A 17,281-nucleotide genomic window follows, 5' to 3' on the forward strand; every position below is an offset into this window, starting at 1 on the left:
ACTTCATCACCATGAATCAATAAATTTGAAAACAAAAAAGAACCCCAAACATACAGTACCGATATCTAAGCATACATTGCATTGTGAATATGTTCAAGTTTAGCTCAGAAACAACAGTCTTGTGTTGCCCTATACTTTTTTTCCTGAGCCAGTCTCGATTTTGCAGGACAAGAACAAGGATTATGTAGCAGGTAAGCGTGACGTAATTTGCCTAGTCTCTTCAGTGATGCATTAAATTTTATACAATTTTGCCAAATTCATAGATCACTTTAAGTACTTAAGTAGATGAGTTATTAGCCCTTTTAAAGATATTATCAATACTCATGAAAAAATTGTGTTTTCGTGATATTAATTGGTTGAATCTCAGTTTGAAACTTGCCAAATGTACAGCAATGGTTTAGAGCATCATCTAGTTTACGTAATGTCTAACTATATTGAGATTATTTCCTTAAAACTTGCTTAAACCTGTGAAATCTTAATTTCATGTTCTTAGGAACATTTAATTATTTTTTTTGTGTGTCATGAGACTGGGTATAGCTTGTTCCAACACATTGATTTAGTGGCTTTGGTAACATCAATATCTTGTTCCATAGATCCACAGACTTTGTGGCCAGGAAAGATTCTAGGCCCATATATTTAAGCTTTCAAATTTCAGGTACTGCATCTCAAACTATTTTGAATGCATCAATTTTCTGGACTTCTTTTATCTCCAAACACTATTAAACTTCACTTAGACAACCTCTGAGTAAGTAAGACTGTGAAATCTACTTTTGTCCAAAATTTTGTATGTGACTTGGACCTTATCGCCCAAAGACTTTATTGCTGATGTCCCAGAGTGTTTTCCACCATTTTCTACCGAGGCAGCTCTCCTCCCTTGGAAGAAACCAAATTAATATCTTTATACCCAGTATCAGGGAACCCTAAATTCACAGTGAAAACAATCCTGCTTAGCTGCATATGCAGCTGATTGTATATGAATAGGGAAAGAAACAGTCTGAATAGAAGGCTAGTGATGGAAATAAAACTTTCATCAGGAAGTATGACTGAGTCCACGATAGTGTCTTTGGTATGCTGCTGCCTTTCCCCAGGATGTCTGTCAGAGACACAGCCAGGAAAGCTGCTAGTTTAAGCTAGTTAAAGAAAGCAAAAGGGTAAGCCTGGGTGCTGATTTTAGTACATTCCCTAGCAGCCTAAACCAGAGAATGGTATTACGACTTTAGAAGCATGAACATGCTCTTCTGGCATTTTCAAGCTACTGTAATGTCAAGATTACATGGACAATTCCCTCTCTTGGTGCTACAAATGCAAGCAGGATGTTGCAGAGGCTTTACATAATTTTCACCTGTGGTATGGCCTATACTGCATTTAGCTTAGGATGTATCATATTGTTATTATGCACATAAAGATGGATGAAGACACTTCGTTGCTTCTGTGATGAACACTGTCTAAAGTACATGTCCACTAGCCCTGACCTGGGCCTCAATCTACATGGTTATGCCATTTACACACAAATGAATAAAATGCAAAATGGATGCTACTGGGAACTGCCCACTTAGTAACTTGAGCATATTCTAGGGGAGAAAGACCTGCTTTCTCTTGGCTTACTAATAGGAACATAGCATCCTGTAATGAATGAAACACCTTTAAATGCGTTTGCTTTTCACATGGTTTAGGTTTAACCAACTTCCTAAAACTACTGTAAATGTGTGTGTGCAACACTACAAAACAGCATTTCCGAATGTTAGAACTTGTCCTGTGTACCAAAGCAGTTACGTACACCACAATGGGTAACGAGAATGATGTATCATGCAGCTCTATGCAGTTGCTGTGAGGATCAAATGGCTTTGCAGGTTACTGCAAAGATATGCGTTAAAATGAGCTTTTTATACAGGCCTATGTCAAAGCAGATGATTTCAGCTTTTATCATAAGTCAAAACCGTATTTCAGCTTCTTTTCAACTACATTTCAAAGCTAAGGAAGAGCAAAGAGAAGTATCATATCAGTAAATTAGGTGCCTAAATTGTCTGTTGTATTACTGAAAAAACACCATGAATAATAATGAGGCCAAAAGGCTGTGTAAACCTCAATAGAAAGAATGCTTTTGATGTGAAACATTTCTCTTTTTCAGCATTCAGACTTCTCTCTCTTTCACTTCAAAAGGCTTATGATCCAAATTGAACAGCAGCATTTAATAGCCTGCATGGATAGTAACCAATCTAACTTCACTTACAGTGTTTTCAAAGTAAGCTGCAAGAAAATCCAGAACTGATTTTAAGCTCCCTGTGCGCCTCTCCTTTATAGCACGATCTAGTATAACCTCAGACAGAACACATAAAATACAGAATGCTTGATAATACGTATAGATTAAAGTACATTTTCAACTGGCTATTTTCCACTTCCTTGACAGTGCTGCATTATCTTTACAGCAGCATCCTTGACAGATCAGAAGAGGGAGCTCTACTGTCTCAGTCAATGGTTCACATTGGCTGAAAAGTGCAAAAGTGTTATAGCATGCCTTCTCTCATATCCAGACTGGCGCTGCAGACAAAAATAAACAGCGAACTTGTGCAAGGGCTAAAACTTGAAGACGCAGAAGCAAGCTACCTCAGAACTCACATCCAGCTATGCACCCCTAAGCAAAATAGTCAATAGTTACGATGTACTTGGCTATGACTCTCCTTTCCCTTTTTTTTTTCTCTGTTAATTGTTTTTATCCCACACTGATGTTATAGACATCATAGCTGGAGGCTACAGTCATTAACGCAAGAAATTTTACCGTTGTTGAGAAACACAAATTCTTAGTATCCTAGTGATAAACATAATCATTGCACATAAGTGAAAGATTCAAAATCTGACTGTCATATCATACATACTTTTCATCCTAGGTACTTCTTTAAGGCTTACAGTATAATTAAATTGATAATCATTTTTAAGCTTCTACTCATGAAAAAGCAATCTGAAAAATTCACTGATCCACACATTAAGGATATTTTGTGTGGCACTGCAGTGCAATTAAACAACTTGTATGGGCAAAACAGGAAGAACAGTGATAATTCTAAGTGCCAAATTACATTGAAAAAAGCCTGAATTTTAATTTTGGATTTTCCCCAGCAGCTTTTTCTTAAGGAAATTAAAGGGAACATTTAGAAAGATGCACAATACAGAGTCTGCCTGAAATTCTGCAGGGATATGAGTGGATGATATCCTACTAAACTGGCACAGGCTCAATTTGTGTTTCTGCAAGACTAATGAAATGAGACATGTTGTTTCAAGCTTCATGCCATGTCAGACAATATAAAACTAAAAATGCCCTTGAGTTAATCAGAACAGTCTATTCAGTATAATTCACCCATTCCAAAAGGCTACTGAATGGACTGGAAATAGTGGTGTGCTGGTAGGCTTGCTATGGATAATATCATGGATTTAATTGCTGAATTAGTAGCTTACTACATAAAATCTCCATAGCCTACAAGCAAAAAAAGTTGAAGTAGCCCAAATCATTTGCTTTTATTAGTTTTTTAAACTACAATTTAAGTGTTTCTTCAAGGTTTAGTAGGAATTTAAATGAAGGAAGCCATTAACAATATCTTCTTGTCATACTAGAACAGAATTTTAAAAGTTACCTGGTAGACACTATAAATTGAAAACGCTGCAGGAGACAGATGGGAGGAGGATATAAATCTTGCATGGAAGAATGCTGATATATTTTCCGTTTTCTGCATGCCATACCCTATACTATTGATTCTATTTTACAACATAAATCCTATGTGAATAAAAAAATTCCTTATGTTTAACTGTAGAAGATACCATATCTTGAGATGAGGGGATCCGTAGCTTAAAGCAACATAAAGATCTCTTCTGTTGGTCACTGTTTTTTTTTTTTTCCTTGAGTAGTTTATATCTGAGAGGTCATTAATTCAATCACACAGGTGTATTGAGCAGGCTGGCCATGTCCATCATGTTCCCTGTAGTGACACCTACCAGGCATTCTCCTGTGATATCATCACACGATTCTGCATGACCAAAGCATGTACATGGCGCACAGACTCCACCAAAAATCGTGCCATTCACGCGCCTGTGTTGAGGCCAGCAAGACTGCAAGATAAATCAGATTAAAAATTAAACTCTCACTTAAACAAAGAAAGGAATGGAATTTTAAAAATATTGTCAAATTTGATACTTGCACACACAAAACCATACTTGTCAAATTAAGAAAAACACCAACATTTTTCTAGAAAGTTGATCTTCCAGGTGCTATGGCTTTGCACTGACCTTAGCCTTACTGGAAAGTGTGACATTAGAGGAAGCCTTAACTTCATCATTCTTCTGAAATGGTAAAATAAGGCAGAGAAATGAAGAACTGAAATATGACAGCATCAAAGCAAGAGGTACTGATTGAAAAATAGCCAGAAGGCAAAATACTGAAGGAGAGAGAAGGAAGAAAGAAAAACCCAAAGCAACAAAAACCTTTTCTGAGAAGTTCAGCAGTGAAGAGCAATTAAAATACCATTTAGTCTCTGTTGTTTGGATTCAAAACCAAGGTATACTGAAATAAAGCACAGGCTGAAAACAAAGCCACCCTTTTATTTACATATTGTGATTCCTAAATATATACTCATTTCCCTTTAAGAATGTGCTCTATTTTTTTTATTTTTTAAAATGTTAAATTCAGATTAATATTAAATGCATGGCCAGTTTTTTCTTAGGAATGGTGACATTGTACAACTGTGATTCATCAATGAAAATTCAGCTATTCCATTTCTTCATAATAAGATGCCAGGTAGCAATCTTCCTTACTATGTATCTCACAAATGGCTTCATAGTTTTTGCAAAGTATCTCTCCTCAACAAGACTGCTCATGTGATCCAAGGTTTTTGCATAATATAAAAAAGTGCATGATAGAATGTTGACCTTCAAAAGCACCTGGCTAATACAAAAAGAAAGTTTTGTTGTGATAGAATACGAAAAGTATAATTTAGTAAAGAAAATCCCTTCCCCTTCACGCACACTGTCCAAAAAGGTTACAAGAAAATTCTTTTTTATAAAAATAAAGATGTTGTCCCTTCTTGTCTTTCTCCTGCAAAACATGAAGTACTATGAAGATGAATTGAAATGATTCTTTAAAAAATATTTTCAAAATCAGAGACATTATCCTTATCTTTCCTTCCTTTCATTCTTGGTTACGCATTCTTAACAAAACCCATAAACACTAAAAATTAAAATTCAGTTATAAAAAAAACCCAAACAACAAAACAGGTTAAAATAAATTCCACCACCCCCTTTTCTTTTCCTGTGGCATAACATGCAACTATCTAAGCTGTTTCTGTATAAATCCATAAATCCTTTTCCTCTATCAGTGATTCTGAAAAGAATGATCTTGCACATAGATATACATGATACTGCACAAGATAAGGCTTCAAAAGTCACTAATTCTAAGGGCTTAGACATGGAATATCAAGAGCAAAACATAGAACAGAAATAAAGTAAAAGATTAAAGATTGGGATCTTAAGAAAAGAAATAATTTAACATTCAAAAGTCAGGAAAATCCTTGACCATCATAGTGATACAAGTTAGAACACAATTTATTTCACAATGGAAGTAAAAGAGTAGATCTAAAGGGAACAAATCTGGTGGAGAAGAGCAATTAGGTGTGAAGATGTTGAAGAATAAAGGCCAGAACAGTCACATGAGCACAGCAAAGTAACTATCGCAAATGAGTCCAACTGGTATTTGAAATTTAAAATTTTATTTGTTCTACCTATGCTCATGCAATTCTGTGTTCATTTCTCAGATGTACTAGCAAATACATACCAATTTGCTTTGACCAGAATCTTGTAGAAAATTAATTCCAAACTTGCGTAATGGAGCAATCTCACAAGAGACAGAATATTTTAAATGGGATTGGCTGTCTTCTGAAGATTGATCATGCCAAAACATTCACAGCAAGAAAATAAGTAAATAAAGGCTGGGTTTGGTGCTGCAGTGTTGATGCCAGGTACCACAACATCATTATGCAGGAAAGAAACGTGTATTAAATTAAAGGAAGAAGAGAAAATTAAACTGAAAACCTGCACAAAATCAATAAAAATGTAACTCTGCTAGGTTGAAACTGGAAGAAGCAAAGTGCTGGACAAGGTCCAAATATTCAGAAGAAACAAACACGGTATTCTAAAATATTCCAAATTTTCAATTTATATTTCCATACTTTCTCAACTGCTAGTTTATCTAGAAATCTAAAACATCACTGTTTGTTTTTTCTTGCTTGTTGTTATAAAAAAGCACAACCATCTATTCAAAACACCAAAATACTTCCCCTTTTTTTTCTATCAAGCAGAACTGTACAATGCATATCCTATGCCGAACCTCTGCTACAAAAGACTAATGAGATATGAATTCACTGAATAAAGGCATGGAAACTAAAGCTTGTAACTCTGTCATTGTTATTGTGAGATAGGTCAGCTTTGTCAAACGCCATTTCTGAGCTGTCTGAAATGCTCTGAAATTCAGTGAAGGGACACAGGAAAAGCACGCTCATGCAGAAGTCTGTCATACCTACTTGTCCTTCAGTCTTGGGAAGAAAACCAACATACAGGTAGGGACTACACTACGGTTTATTTCCGTAGGTCTGTGGTTAGCACTCAGCCAGGGCAGGAGTCAAAGCATGTCCATGCCATCTAGTATGCACAGAGACTTTAAATTTGCAGCTATCTACATATGTACTCTCTGTTGTGGAATATGATCTTAAGTATGTAGCAGATTTCACGGACTGCTTTGAAAAGGAGGGAAGGTTTAGCGCTGAAGGACACAACGCTGGACAGAGAATTTCAGCAACATCAAGGCAGGAATTCTACCTTTCAGCTTCTACAACAGAAGCAGATACTGAAACATCTGTGGTCAGGGCCTTTCCAACTACTTTCTGGGAAATCACAGCCAAATCAGAATTAAGAGAAAAAACGGACAAGGGAAAAAAAGTGTGAAGCATGATGACAGTTCATTCAGCTTTTTTCTTCAAATCATTGGACAGACAATGGTCAGAGTTCAAAATTATTTCTCAGCCAAGGTAGGCAATATTCTCCTTTTTTTCTTCTTTTTTTTCTCTTCTTTTTTCTGTCTGTACCATTTTGGAAGTGATAGGAATATCCATTAATTCCTTCTGGCCTTCTTTCTACATTAGTTTATCTAGCCCCAGTAACAAGCAACCACATTTGGCATGAAACTAGACTCTAAGCCCTAAATATCACATATAAGCATGGAAAACGTTAAAGGAAAAGAGAGTTGACAAGCAAATGCCTAGAGTGCTTGTGTAAATGGCATATTGTTTGTAGTTTTGTGAAGCAGAGCATCTTGGTGTTTGAAACTATTTCCTTAAAGGCAAAGCTTCTGAAGAATTTTTTTTTTGGCTTCTATTTACCCCAAGCTATGGCCATGTGAGATAGTTAATTATATGTATACTTGTATGGACACATTCTGTGTGAACTAACGAATTTGTTAGAAAAGCGGGTATTTTCTGAGCATGTGTCTATGTTATTATCTGTAACAGGACCAAACTAACATCAAACAATCCCCACAAGGACACACATGCAATCCTCAAAGACTCCAAGGCAAATGGCAAAGCCCTGGGAAAACAAAAGAGGAAACTCAACCACGTTAACTCAGACAATTTGATCCGGGTTTGTTGTGCACAGGTCAGGTAACTGCCATTTTCCTTCCAGTTGTGGTATTTTAATTCATTTGTAATATCAGTTGGCTGAAGACTACAACACCGGTTTAATTTTCTTTTTATTAAGAGAAATGTCTTTTCATGACTTAGAAATCACCACAGAGGTGTAAAACTTTGTATTTCAAATATTAACAAATATAATGAACCACCACCTAGAAATAAAGGTAACTAGACAGGCTATACCAAATTCCTAACAGGAAGTTCCATCTGAACACGAGGAAAAACTTCTTTACTCTGAGGGTGACAGAGCCCTGGCACAGGCTGCCCAGAGGGGCTGTGCAGTCTCCTCTCTGGAGACAGTAAAAATCCGCCTGGACGCAATTCTGTGCAACCTGCTGCAGGTGAAGCTGCTTTACCAGGTGAACCTGCTTTGGCAGGGGGTTGGACTAAATGATCTCCGGAGGTGCCTTCCAACCCTCACCATTCTTTGAGTCTGTAAATGCACAGCTCTCTTACTATATTCTGCCAACACAGGGTCACTGTTTGCCTCTGCTCCCACAGTACTAGCACAATTGATCTAGACTGCATCATGATACTCACCTCACATGAGGTACCATCATACCCTGGGGGACAGTCACATAACTCCACTGCAGACGCCACCTTTCTCCCAGTTGAAGTGTGGTCAGCAGCTTCAATGCTAACGCTTCTTAGTCTGGATGTAACAGAATTGAAAGGGTTAAAATAGCAAATTGGATGGAAGTATATGTGCAGCTGGATGCAGCAAATAGTATACAGTGACATTCAGTGGCTTTATGTTTTCCTGTTTAAAAAGAAGGAGGTTTTCACATTCGTCTGTTTATTCCTAAACTACATATCTGTAGGCTTGTTACTATTTTTGTCCATCATGTGAGGGAGACTATGGTCAGACACACATTGATAAAAATAGTCTTTAAAAGTCTCACAGCACCATACCAGTAGATGGAAGGCTATTCCTGGCCTGCAAGCCACATGTGCCAACTTGCATTCCAGCTGCATATACAGCAAATTTGATACTAAGCAGCGTCTTTAAAATTTACAAACCTCTACTCCAGCTTTCTAAAATACTACATTACTAGGTTTTGGTTATAGGGTATTTTTATTCTGGAGATTTGACCTCTGAAAAAGATTTCAGCTCTGTCTAGGAGGATTTAAGTATTATGGGTATGGAAAAGAAAGGCATGTGCCCAAAAGAAAAAGGAAATCTACCATACATCTTCGTTTCCCCAACATCAGAGAAGACAGAGTTGGAAAATATTCTGTTCAAGGCACAATTGCCCTTAAAAAGTAAACGCTACGCATCAGCTAAACAGCCATTGTTTAGCCAAACACTGAATGTGTTTTTTATTTTAAAAAAATGGAAGTATGATGAAAGAGACAACCAAAGTATTTTGATAATCTTACAGGTAATATGCAAAACAGATGTAGTTTACCTCAACAGTATCTATTTGGGGAAAGATTGGGATTTGGGGATTTAATTCTTATGAGAATTCAGAAGGAACTTTAAGGCATTATAGAGTCTCAACGACTTCTGTTTTCACCCAGCAATCTTAACTGACTGATTACTAGAGCTACCCAAAAAGCTTTTTTTGAAGTCTTTTTCAGCAGAAAATACTTTTCTATCATGACATGCATTTCGTTAAAAAATAATCAATTTTCTTTGGAAAATGTAGAACAAAATAAAAAATGCCTCCATACTAAGGCATTTATCTTTTGGCTGCCAAAAAATCCTGAAAATTATTTGTATGAGCTTGGATAAGAAAATGGCCAAGAAAAATATTTTCTTGTTTCTGCGGTGGTGGGAGGAAAGGTTAAACCAGGATGTTTTCCCACTCAATTTTATGACTACTCTCAATAAGACAGACATGAAATGTAAGGGGAAAAGAAGGAAGATTTCTGAAATTAAGACGGCAGCTTCAGAAAAACATAAATTTTACCATCACTAGGGATGTGACCGGCCTTTGCAGGGACTACCATTGTGGATTATGCAGTTAAAAATTTGAATCTAATTCGGTCATACTAGAACCTCTGTAAAAGGTTCTTGAAACTATTTTAAGGAAGGATGCATGCTCCTACCTAGACCTTCGGTAAGATCTCTCTCACTTTTCAGTACTTCTCCTTTGCTCCATGCCCATTTTGCAGTCATCCTTTTGAGTTTTCCTTACAATAAGATAATCAATCTCTAGGATGTTAGATATCGAATAGTGATGACTTTGGCAGTAAAAAATATAAAAACTTAAGGAGAAAAATCTCTAAATGAAGAAACAAATTGCTAGTAAAAGGACGAGTTTTATTTAACCTCTGAACTACAGCTAGCTCCCTCTCAGCACAGATCTTGGAACAAATGGAAGAATTAACACAGAGAAACAATCCTCCCAGTATTATCCCACATTTGTATTCACTGAATTGTTCCGATTTTCATTATGTTCTGCTATTTGCTAAATGGGATTTTAATGTGTTTAACAGTTTCTAGCATTAACAGTAACTCAGTGAAGAAAGCTGCAGTGATTTTTTTTTTCCTCCCATTTTGATGTTGCAATTTTGATTCCTCGATGCCATTCTGCATTCATTAAAATAGCTAATGCTGGCAGTAATGGGGCAGTGGATCCTGGAGATGCATGAACATTTTGAGATTCGACATCAAGACCAAATATTTAAGCTGACTGTTACTGTCAGCAGGCAAGTGTTGACTTCTAAAAACAAACAAGATTAAAAGGGAAGGGGACGTTTCAGGCAGTATCAGCATAGTTTACTGTCTGCTATGCCAGGCATCTGAATCACGTCAGCTACATAAGGCACATGAAGTACTGACCCAATCATTGCTCATTTGTCTTGAAGCTTATTCTGCATGTGGAAGAAAACCCTTGGCCTTTCCTTCCCTCCTTCTCCTTGCATCTACCACTGATTCTGTATGTGGTTGCAAGCAATCCATTATCTTCAGTGCCACAGTTTCCATGGCCCATCTGAGTGTCTATGACATTTACCATCAGTGGACACCGAATATTAAAAGTGAAGAAACAGTGCTACTAAACTTGATTTGAAGCACACGCTAACAGTATTAGATTAAGCAAAATTATAAGACAGAGCTGTCTTTTCCTAGCCTGTTGCTTCTACCACAGATGGAATTAACTGCAATAGTTTAGATCTGTCAAGTTAGAGTAGGATCTTCATTTAAACCCAGAAGCTGTAATGACTTTCAGATAGATTGCTGTATTTCTGTGTTCTCATTTTTTATCCTATTTGATCATCTAAATGAAAACCCACTCATTTGAGGAAGGTTCCCATTTATGTCATAGAGCAAGAACAACATTCCAAGCTTAAAATGACCAAAAAACCATTCTCAAAATCATACTCCAAACTCACTTTTACTGCTTTAATGTTATTTAGTAGCTACTTGAAAGTGCTACTGATTAACTAATGTTTCTAGTGCATCAAAAGAAACAAAGGTGAAAAACACAATCTTTAAGTTAAAGCTCTTGCTAACTGGAGACAACTCCACTGAATTTTTAAGTCTCTTTATGTGTGACTGCAAGAAAGTTGCTTAATCTTACAGTGCTTTCATTCTGGCCTCTTCTCAAGCACAGCTGGAAATCGATGGAAACCAACTTTGGAAATCCTTACACATGTGGTGTCATTATCCATTTTGAAACCTTTCAATATTTAAATGAACAGGCTGCTTAATATAGCAATCTCTAATTAGTATGTTGCATAATTCTGCTGATGCTTTGAGGCAGAAATTGTCATTCACGAAGGATCTAATAACCCTGTAATATTTCTGTCTCACTGTACCCTTAACTCTCTCAGAGAAATATCCATCTGTCCACCACACATACCTGTTTAAAAGACAATAAAACCCTCTTAGTATCTACTCTATTTCTTTGGCAGAAATGTCTTCCTTTGGGGCCCATCAACAGTGGTCCTTAATCAGCCCAAAACATCACAAAGAATATCCTCTTCCTTGGGTCTGGACATTTCCCCTGCAGTACTAAAGGTGCAGAATATGGAGAAAAGAGTTGTTTTGCATGATCTTAAGAGTTATGAGCACAGCTTTGCACCTAGTATGTTTTAGCATGAGTGAAAGTCAAAGACAATATAAAAAAGTCAGTACTGAGGCATACCCTGGAAATCAGCAACATGCCTACAACAGATGACAAGCTGGGCTGGCTGACAGCAGGTGTTGTTGCTACATCTGTGACCGGGAGCATGCACTGCTCTGAGATTTAACGTCCCCCAGTAAATCCCAGCCTGATGGGTGAAAGTGTAATTCGACCAGGTAAATCAAAGATGAAAAATCCAATTATTTTGATTGTGATTGGAATTTCACATCTTCTTTTCTGTCACACTAAACTGCAATGCGCATCCTGACATCACACAGTAAAACGTGTTTACTTTGGAGCAACTATTTTCAGAGAATTCTGGACATGCTGGTAGTAATCACAGTAACACAGTAACCATTGCATTCTTCTCTGGGAAGAGACATCATAGGGACAGCTAGAGATGTACCATTTCTAGGAAAAAAAGTCCCCTGCAAAATTACTTCTGTCCTTTCCCCTAACCTCCTTTTAAATTGTTGTCTTTAAGGGACCAACCTTCCTAAATGTAATGTCACCACATCTAGAAGATGGTGGCTACTAACCTGCAAAGTAGAAATTGTATGTATGGCCTGGAGCTCTTCCTGAATATTTCCAAGACATGTTTTCAGAAAGTTACCCAACGTGCATCACTAAAATGTTCCAAAGGCTGAATATGAAGAAGACTACAAAACAGTGAGGCACCACGCATAGCCAAATGGCTAAAGCAGTAATCTGGGATGCAGGAGGCGATGCAGAGTCTTCCAAATGTGTCACTGACAGGTCTGCCACTTCTTACTTACAAGGTACAAACGATGTACTCTGCCAGTTCTACATGTGTGTGCTGACCTGAGCTCTATGCTGTTGCCCAGAGGGGATCTGATCAATCTGTCCCACCTCCACTGTTCCACAGTAAAGGCAAGATGAAGAACAACAGTACATGTCCAGAAACGTGCTTTCTTCACAGATTTTAACTGCCTAGCCGAAGTGGGGTTTTTTTGTAGGAAAGCTCCCTTTCTCATTCTAGTGCAAATGTCAGTACACAAATGTAACATAAACCACTGGTAACTGGAGTTTGCATTTCCTGTAATACTTAGCAAGACCTTTGGTCCAAATACAGTCAATCATGCATAGCTCCTTTAAAAGAGCATAGCATAAAAGTCCCTATTGTTGACCCCAAAATTGCTCCTGCATTCCTTTAGTTTGGAAAATTTTGACTGATGGAGGTTGTTTTTTTTTTATTGGAATGAGAATGGAGTTGAGGAACAACACCCACTGAGCTTCCACTAGTCTTAGCTGTAAGCTGTGGTGTAAAAGCTTCTCATGGTCTGCTCACAGTGCATGAGAGCTGAGCACTGGCCTGGTGGTTTGACTCTCTTCTAACACCAGGGTGCAAAGGTGATGGTCCATGAAAGGTTTTCAAACTGGATTCAGGGAGATGCATGACTGATAACCAAATGAGTAAAATAGGAAAAAGTTTGGCTCAAAATCAAGCTAGTTATGATTCACAGGCTATTTACAGAGAGGTAATACATACTAATTATCCACAGAAAGAGAGAGAGATGGAAGAAATGTGAATTCTTTTTGCAGGAAAAAAAATGTACATTGCCAAAGCTCAAATTAGAAAACGGCATGCTGTTGACACAACCTGCCTTTCAATTTAGGATGTATTTTAATTACCTAAGTATTCAAATGATGGTTGGATTGCTTAAAAATTTTCACAGTAGCAAAACCTGTATCTATACTCTCAGCAAATAATCACTAATGTGCTATCAGCTCCCTCAATTCCAAATTGGCTTATGCCGTTGAATCAAACGATGTGTAGGTTAGCGAACATTTTAAGTTTCATGCCTTGTGAGTAGAAAACTACTATGTAATCAATTCCGTTGCACATCTAATTATTTATGCCACCTAACTATTAATGTAGAGATAGAGTGCAATCATACAGTGTCAGAAGAGAAGCTGTCTTCTAGCCCACCTGGAGTATTTGCTCATGCACTTATGAAAGTCTTAAATGCGAGATGAGCTTTACAGGTTCAGCCACACTGCAGCCACTGAGATAGAACAACTGTGTCATCTCATATAACATGTCTTTCATTTTCTCAGAAGAATAGTTCACACGAAATCAGTGGGTTTAAGCAGTCCAGGCAGCAACCTGACATAAATCAAGGGATCAGCCCGTTCTGTGTGTGGTACTGATTAAAAACCTAGAAAATTCCCCTCGAGCCACTTTTCCAGCATAGAGACCTAGGATATTATTCTCTGGTGCACTGTTAATGTGGCCCTGTATGCTCATTAAACAGGGAAACCAATATATAAGTAATATATCATCTCTTACTTCAACATGTCATTACTGTACTCAGTGATTTACCATATACATGGGAATTACAGTGTTCAAAAAATAAACATATTTATAGAACTGTCATTCATGCCTTAATCGTCCATGTGATTCCATGTTCTTACAAGACTGCTTCTTTCTGTTGCCTCTCTCCCTCCTGCCTACAATACTAACGACTGTTTGAAAGCGTAAGTGAATGCGATGGATTTCATGATAAATTAGCGTGTTTTAAACTACATCAGCTCAGTCCTCTGAAGAGGGAAAAAGTATTTTGAGAAGCTGCCCGCAGCAAGTGGAGACGTTTCCCCCCTTCACCTGTAGATGGCATTCATCCCATTGCTGTACGTGGCTCTGATGAGGATCCTCTCCACATTCGCAAGGATCGTCATGAACTCCCTCCTGCCGACTGCAACGTGAGTGCCATGCACGAAGAAAGATTCCGGTTTCAGCGCAATTTCTTCAGTGTGCTCTTCAGAAGGTTCCAGGTGAATCCCCTCTTTTGGAGTGCTGATTCTCAAGTCACCTCCCTAGATAGAGCCATGAGAAAGAGACATTTAAATACAGAAAAAGTAAGGAAAAAACGTCGATCTGTAGCCGATTGGGGTACAGGATTTATTGAATAATATATTTTACAATAATAATAAATATCAGGAATAACACTCACCTTTCATAACCTTGAAATGGGCTTGCCTGACAAAGTTGAAAGTCGGTGCCAAAGAAAGTTTAGGTTATTCAGCTAAAACCCAATGTCATGGCTTGGCACAGGCAAAAGCAAATTCGTACAATGCTGAACTGCATAAGAACACGTCTGCTGAAGGAATCTGAAAGTGTTACCTCAGACAACCAATTATTTTATTTCTTCATTCCTCCTGATGAACAAGAAGAATATAGTTTTGTAAGCTACTGCCACAGGCTTCTTGAGGTACTGAAGATTTTATTTCTCTGAAGTGTGAATGTGTCCGTTTTTCTGATACTATAAATTAGCTGAAAGTACACACAGCCTGCTGTTTTGTGTCCTCAACCACCAGACTTCATGCTGAACATCTGAAGAAGCAAGCAATTTTCTTTCTTTTTTTGGTGGCTGATAATACAATCACTTTACCTCTATGATGACATCAGATTGAACCATCAATTGAGCTGTTTCTTCTTTCTCTGTGAAGTCATAGGAGACTGTGAATTTCAGATTTCCTCCAGCAGCTGCTACCTGGGGAGAAAAAAAGACAGGAAAAATGCAATTAAATGAAAGAAAACAGGCCTTCACATTTGAGGAGCAGTTTTCTTCAGCATTAGCATTTCCCAGAAATATTCTAGTGTTACAAAACTAGATGCAGGTACCTGGGGATTAGAGACCTGTGGACCACTCCCCTCTTGCTCAACCATCTAGAAATCATGCTTAGTCATTTTTCTTCTGTGCTTATAGAAGGCTGCTAATTCCTCAAACACACAGACTAGCAAAGTAATCAGAAAGAAATCTGAAATCTATGCAAATTTCCACTTAGATACTGACATTAGGTTTTCAACGTATTTATTTCGGTTATATGATCCTCATTTAGGCTGAGCCCCTACATCATCAGGCTTTGCAACCTTTATTGAATCTCTTAACTTCAGTTGTGTTGATGAGGCAAACAACCCAGTGATATTTTACGTAGAATGAACTGTAACCTAAAATGAAGTAAGAATTTTCCCTCATGGAGTCCTATAAATTTACTTTAAAAGACTGCTCCAGCCCTTTCTCTCAGTTTGATACAGCCTTCAACGTAAGAAGTCAATAACCAGCCTCTTGTGTCACGCCAATATATCGGTTTTATGCCTTTTAGCCCCCAAAACCACATGCTGACACTAGTTTTCAATGAAAAACTGGAAAAAGTAGATCAGTATCAGGATGCAAATCTAAAGGTACAGACTTGAATGACGGTTCAGTACAAAACCAGTCCTTTTTGTTGACTGTTTGGAAGCAGCATAAGTAAATCAGAGGTTACATGAGCCACAATTTGGTTTTTAAATGCATCCACCTCATACTTCAGTGCAATGTGAGCCTCCTCTCAGAGACAATTAAAATCACAGGGATCCTTCTACCCTCCCAGTGCATACTGCCAACCAGAGAGAAACTTCATGAGTCTTCCACTAAGAGAATAACCTGGTTATTCTCAAGAACATAATATGCTATCTCTTGCTCATCATAATAGAGGGTTTTGCACACAGTAACAGAAAGCAGTGAAAGTCATCAACTTCATTATTTCATGATGCATCTAATTTAAGGGGAGAAAAAAAAATCCCAGCATTTAAGGCATGGAAATCAACTGATTTTGCATTATCTACAAAGATACAATCCATAAACTGCATTTGAGGCCGTACAGCTATTTGCTAGGTCAAAGCCAGAAAACTGACTCCAACTCATAACCCAAAGCTTAGATCACAGAATCACAGAGGTCATAGAATCATAGAATACCTCAAGTTGGAAGGGATCCATAAGGATCAGCCAGTCCAACTCCCTGCTCCTTGCAGGACTACCTCAAACTAAACTATATGTCTGAAAGCACTATCCAGACACTCCTTGAATTCTGACAGGCTTGGTGCTGCGATCATGCCCCTGAGGAGCCTGTTCCAGTGACTGACTACCATCCCAGTGAAGAACCGTTTCTTAATTTCTAATGTCCAGTCTAAACTTTCCCCAACACAGGTTCATTCCATTTCCTCATGCCCTGTTGCTGGTCACCAAAAAGAGGTTGGCACCTCTCCCTCCACTGCCTGCCTTGAGGAAGTTGTAGACTGCAATGGGGTCACCCCTCTGCCTTTTCTTGTGTAAGCTGAACAAACCAAGTGATCTCAACTGCTCCTCCTAAGTTTTGCCCTCAAGACCTTTCACTATCCTGGTCACCCTCCTGTGACACACTCTGATACTCTGATGTCCTTCTCATACTGAGGTGCCCCCAGCTGCACACAGCACTCAAGGTGGGGCTGCACTAGTGCAATGTAGAGTGGGAAAATCACCTCCCTTGCCCGGCTAGCTGTGCACCCCAGCACGTGGCTGGCCCTTCTGGCTGACAGGGCACACTGCTGACTCTTATTCAACTCACCATGAACTCAACCCCCCAGATCTCTTTCTGCAGGGCGGCTCTCCAGCCTCTTGTCCTTCAATTTGTATGTATAAACAGGATTATCCCATCCCAGGTGCA

At 38.2% G+C, this 17,281-nt stretch overlaps 1 protein-coding gene across 2 annotated transcripts in view; it reads right to left on the reverse strand.

Annotated features, from left to right (window-relative positions):
- Positions 1-17,281, reverse strand: part of LAMA2 (laminin subunit alpha 2) — a 376,489-nt gene that overhangs the window by 152,414 nt on the left and 206,794 nt on the right. For both annotated transcript variants that reach the window (XM_040599010.1, XM_040599009.1), the window contains exons 13-16: positions 15,208-15,309; positions 14,421-14,632; positions 8,262-8,373; positions 3,982-4,095 (exon numbers count right to left, since the gene is read on the reverse strand). In XM_040599010.1, coding sequence (XP_040454944.1) covers positions 3,982-4,095; positions 8,262-8,373; positions 14,421-14,632; positions 15,208-15,309 — 540 coding nt within the window. The remainder of the gene's footprint in view (positions 1-3,981; positions 4,096-8,261; positions 8,374-14,420; positions 14,633-15,207; positions 15,310-17,281) is intronic.

Source organism: Falco naumanni, chromosome 6 (genome assembly GCF_017639655.2).
Source record: "Falco naumanni isolate bFalNau1 chromosome 6, bFalNau1.pat, whole genome shotgun sequence".
Lineage (NCBI taxonomy): Eukaryota > Metazoa > Chordata > Aves > Falconiformes > Falconidae > Falco > Falco naumanni.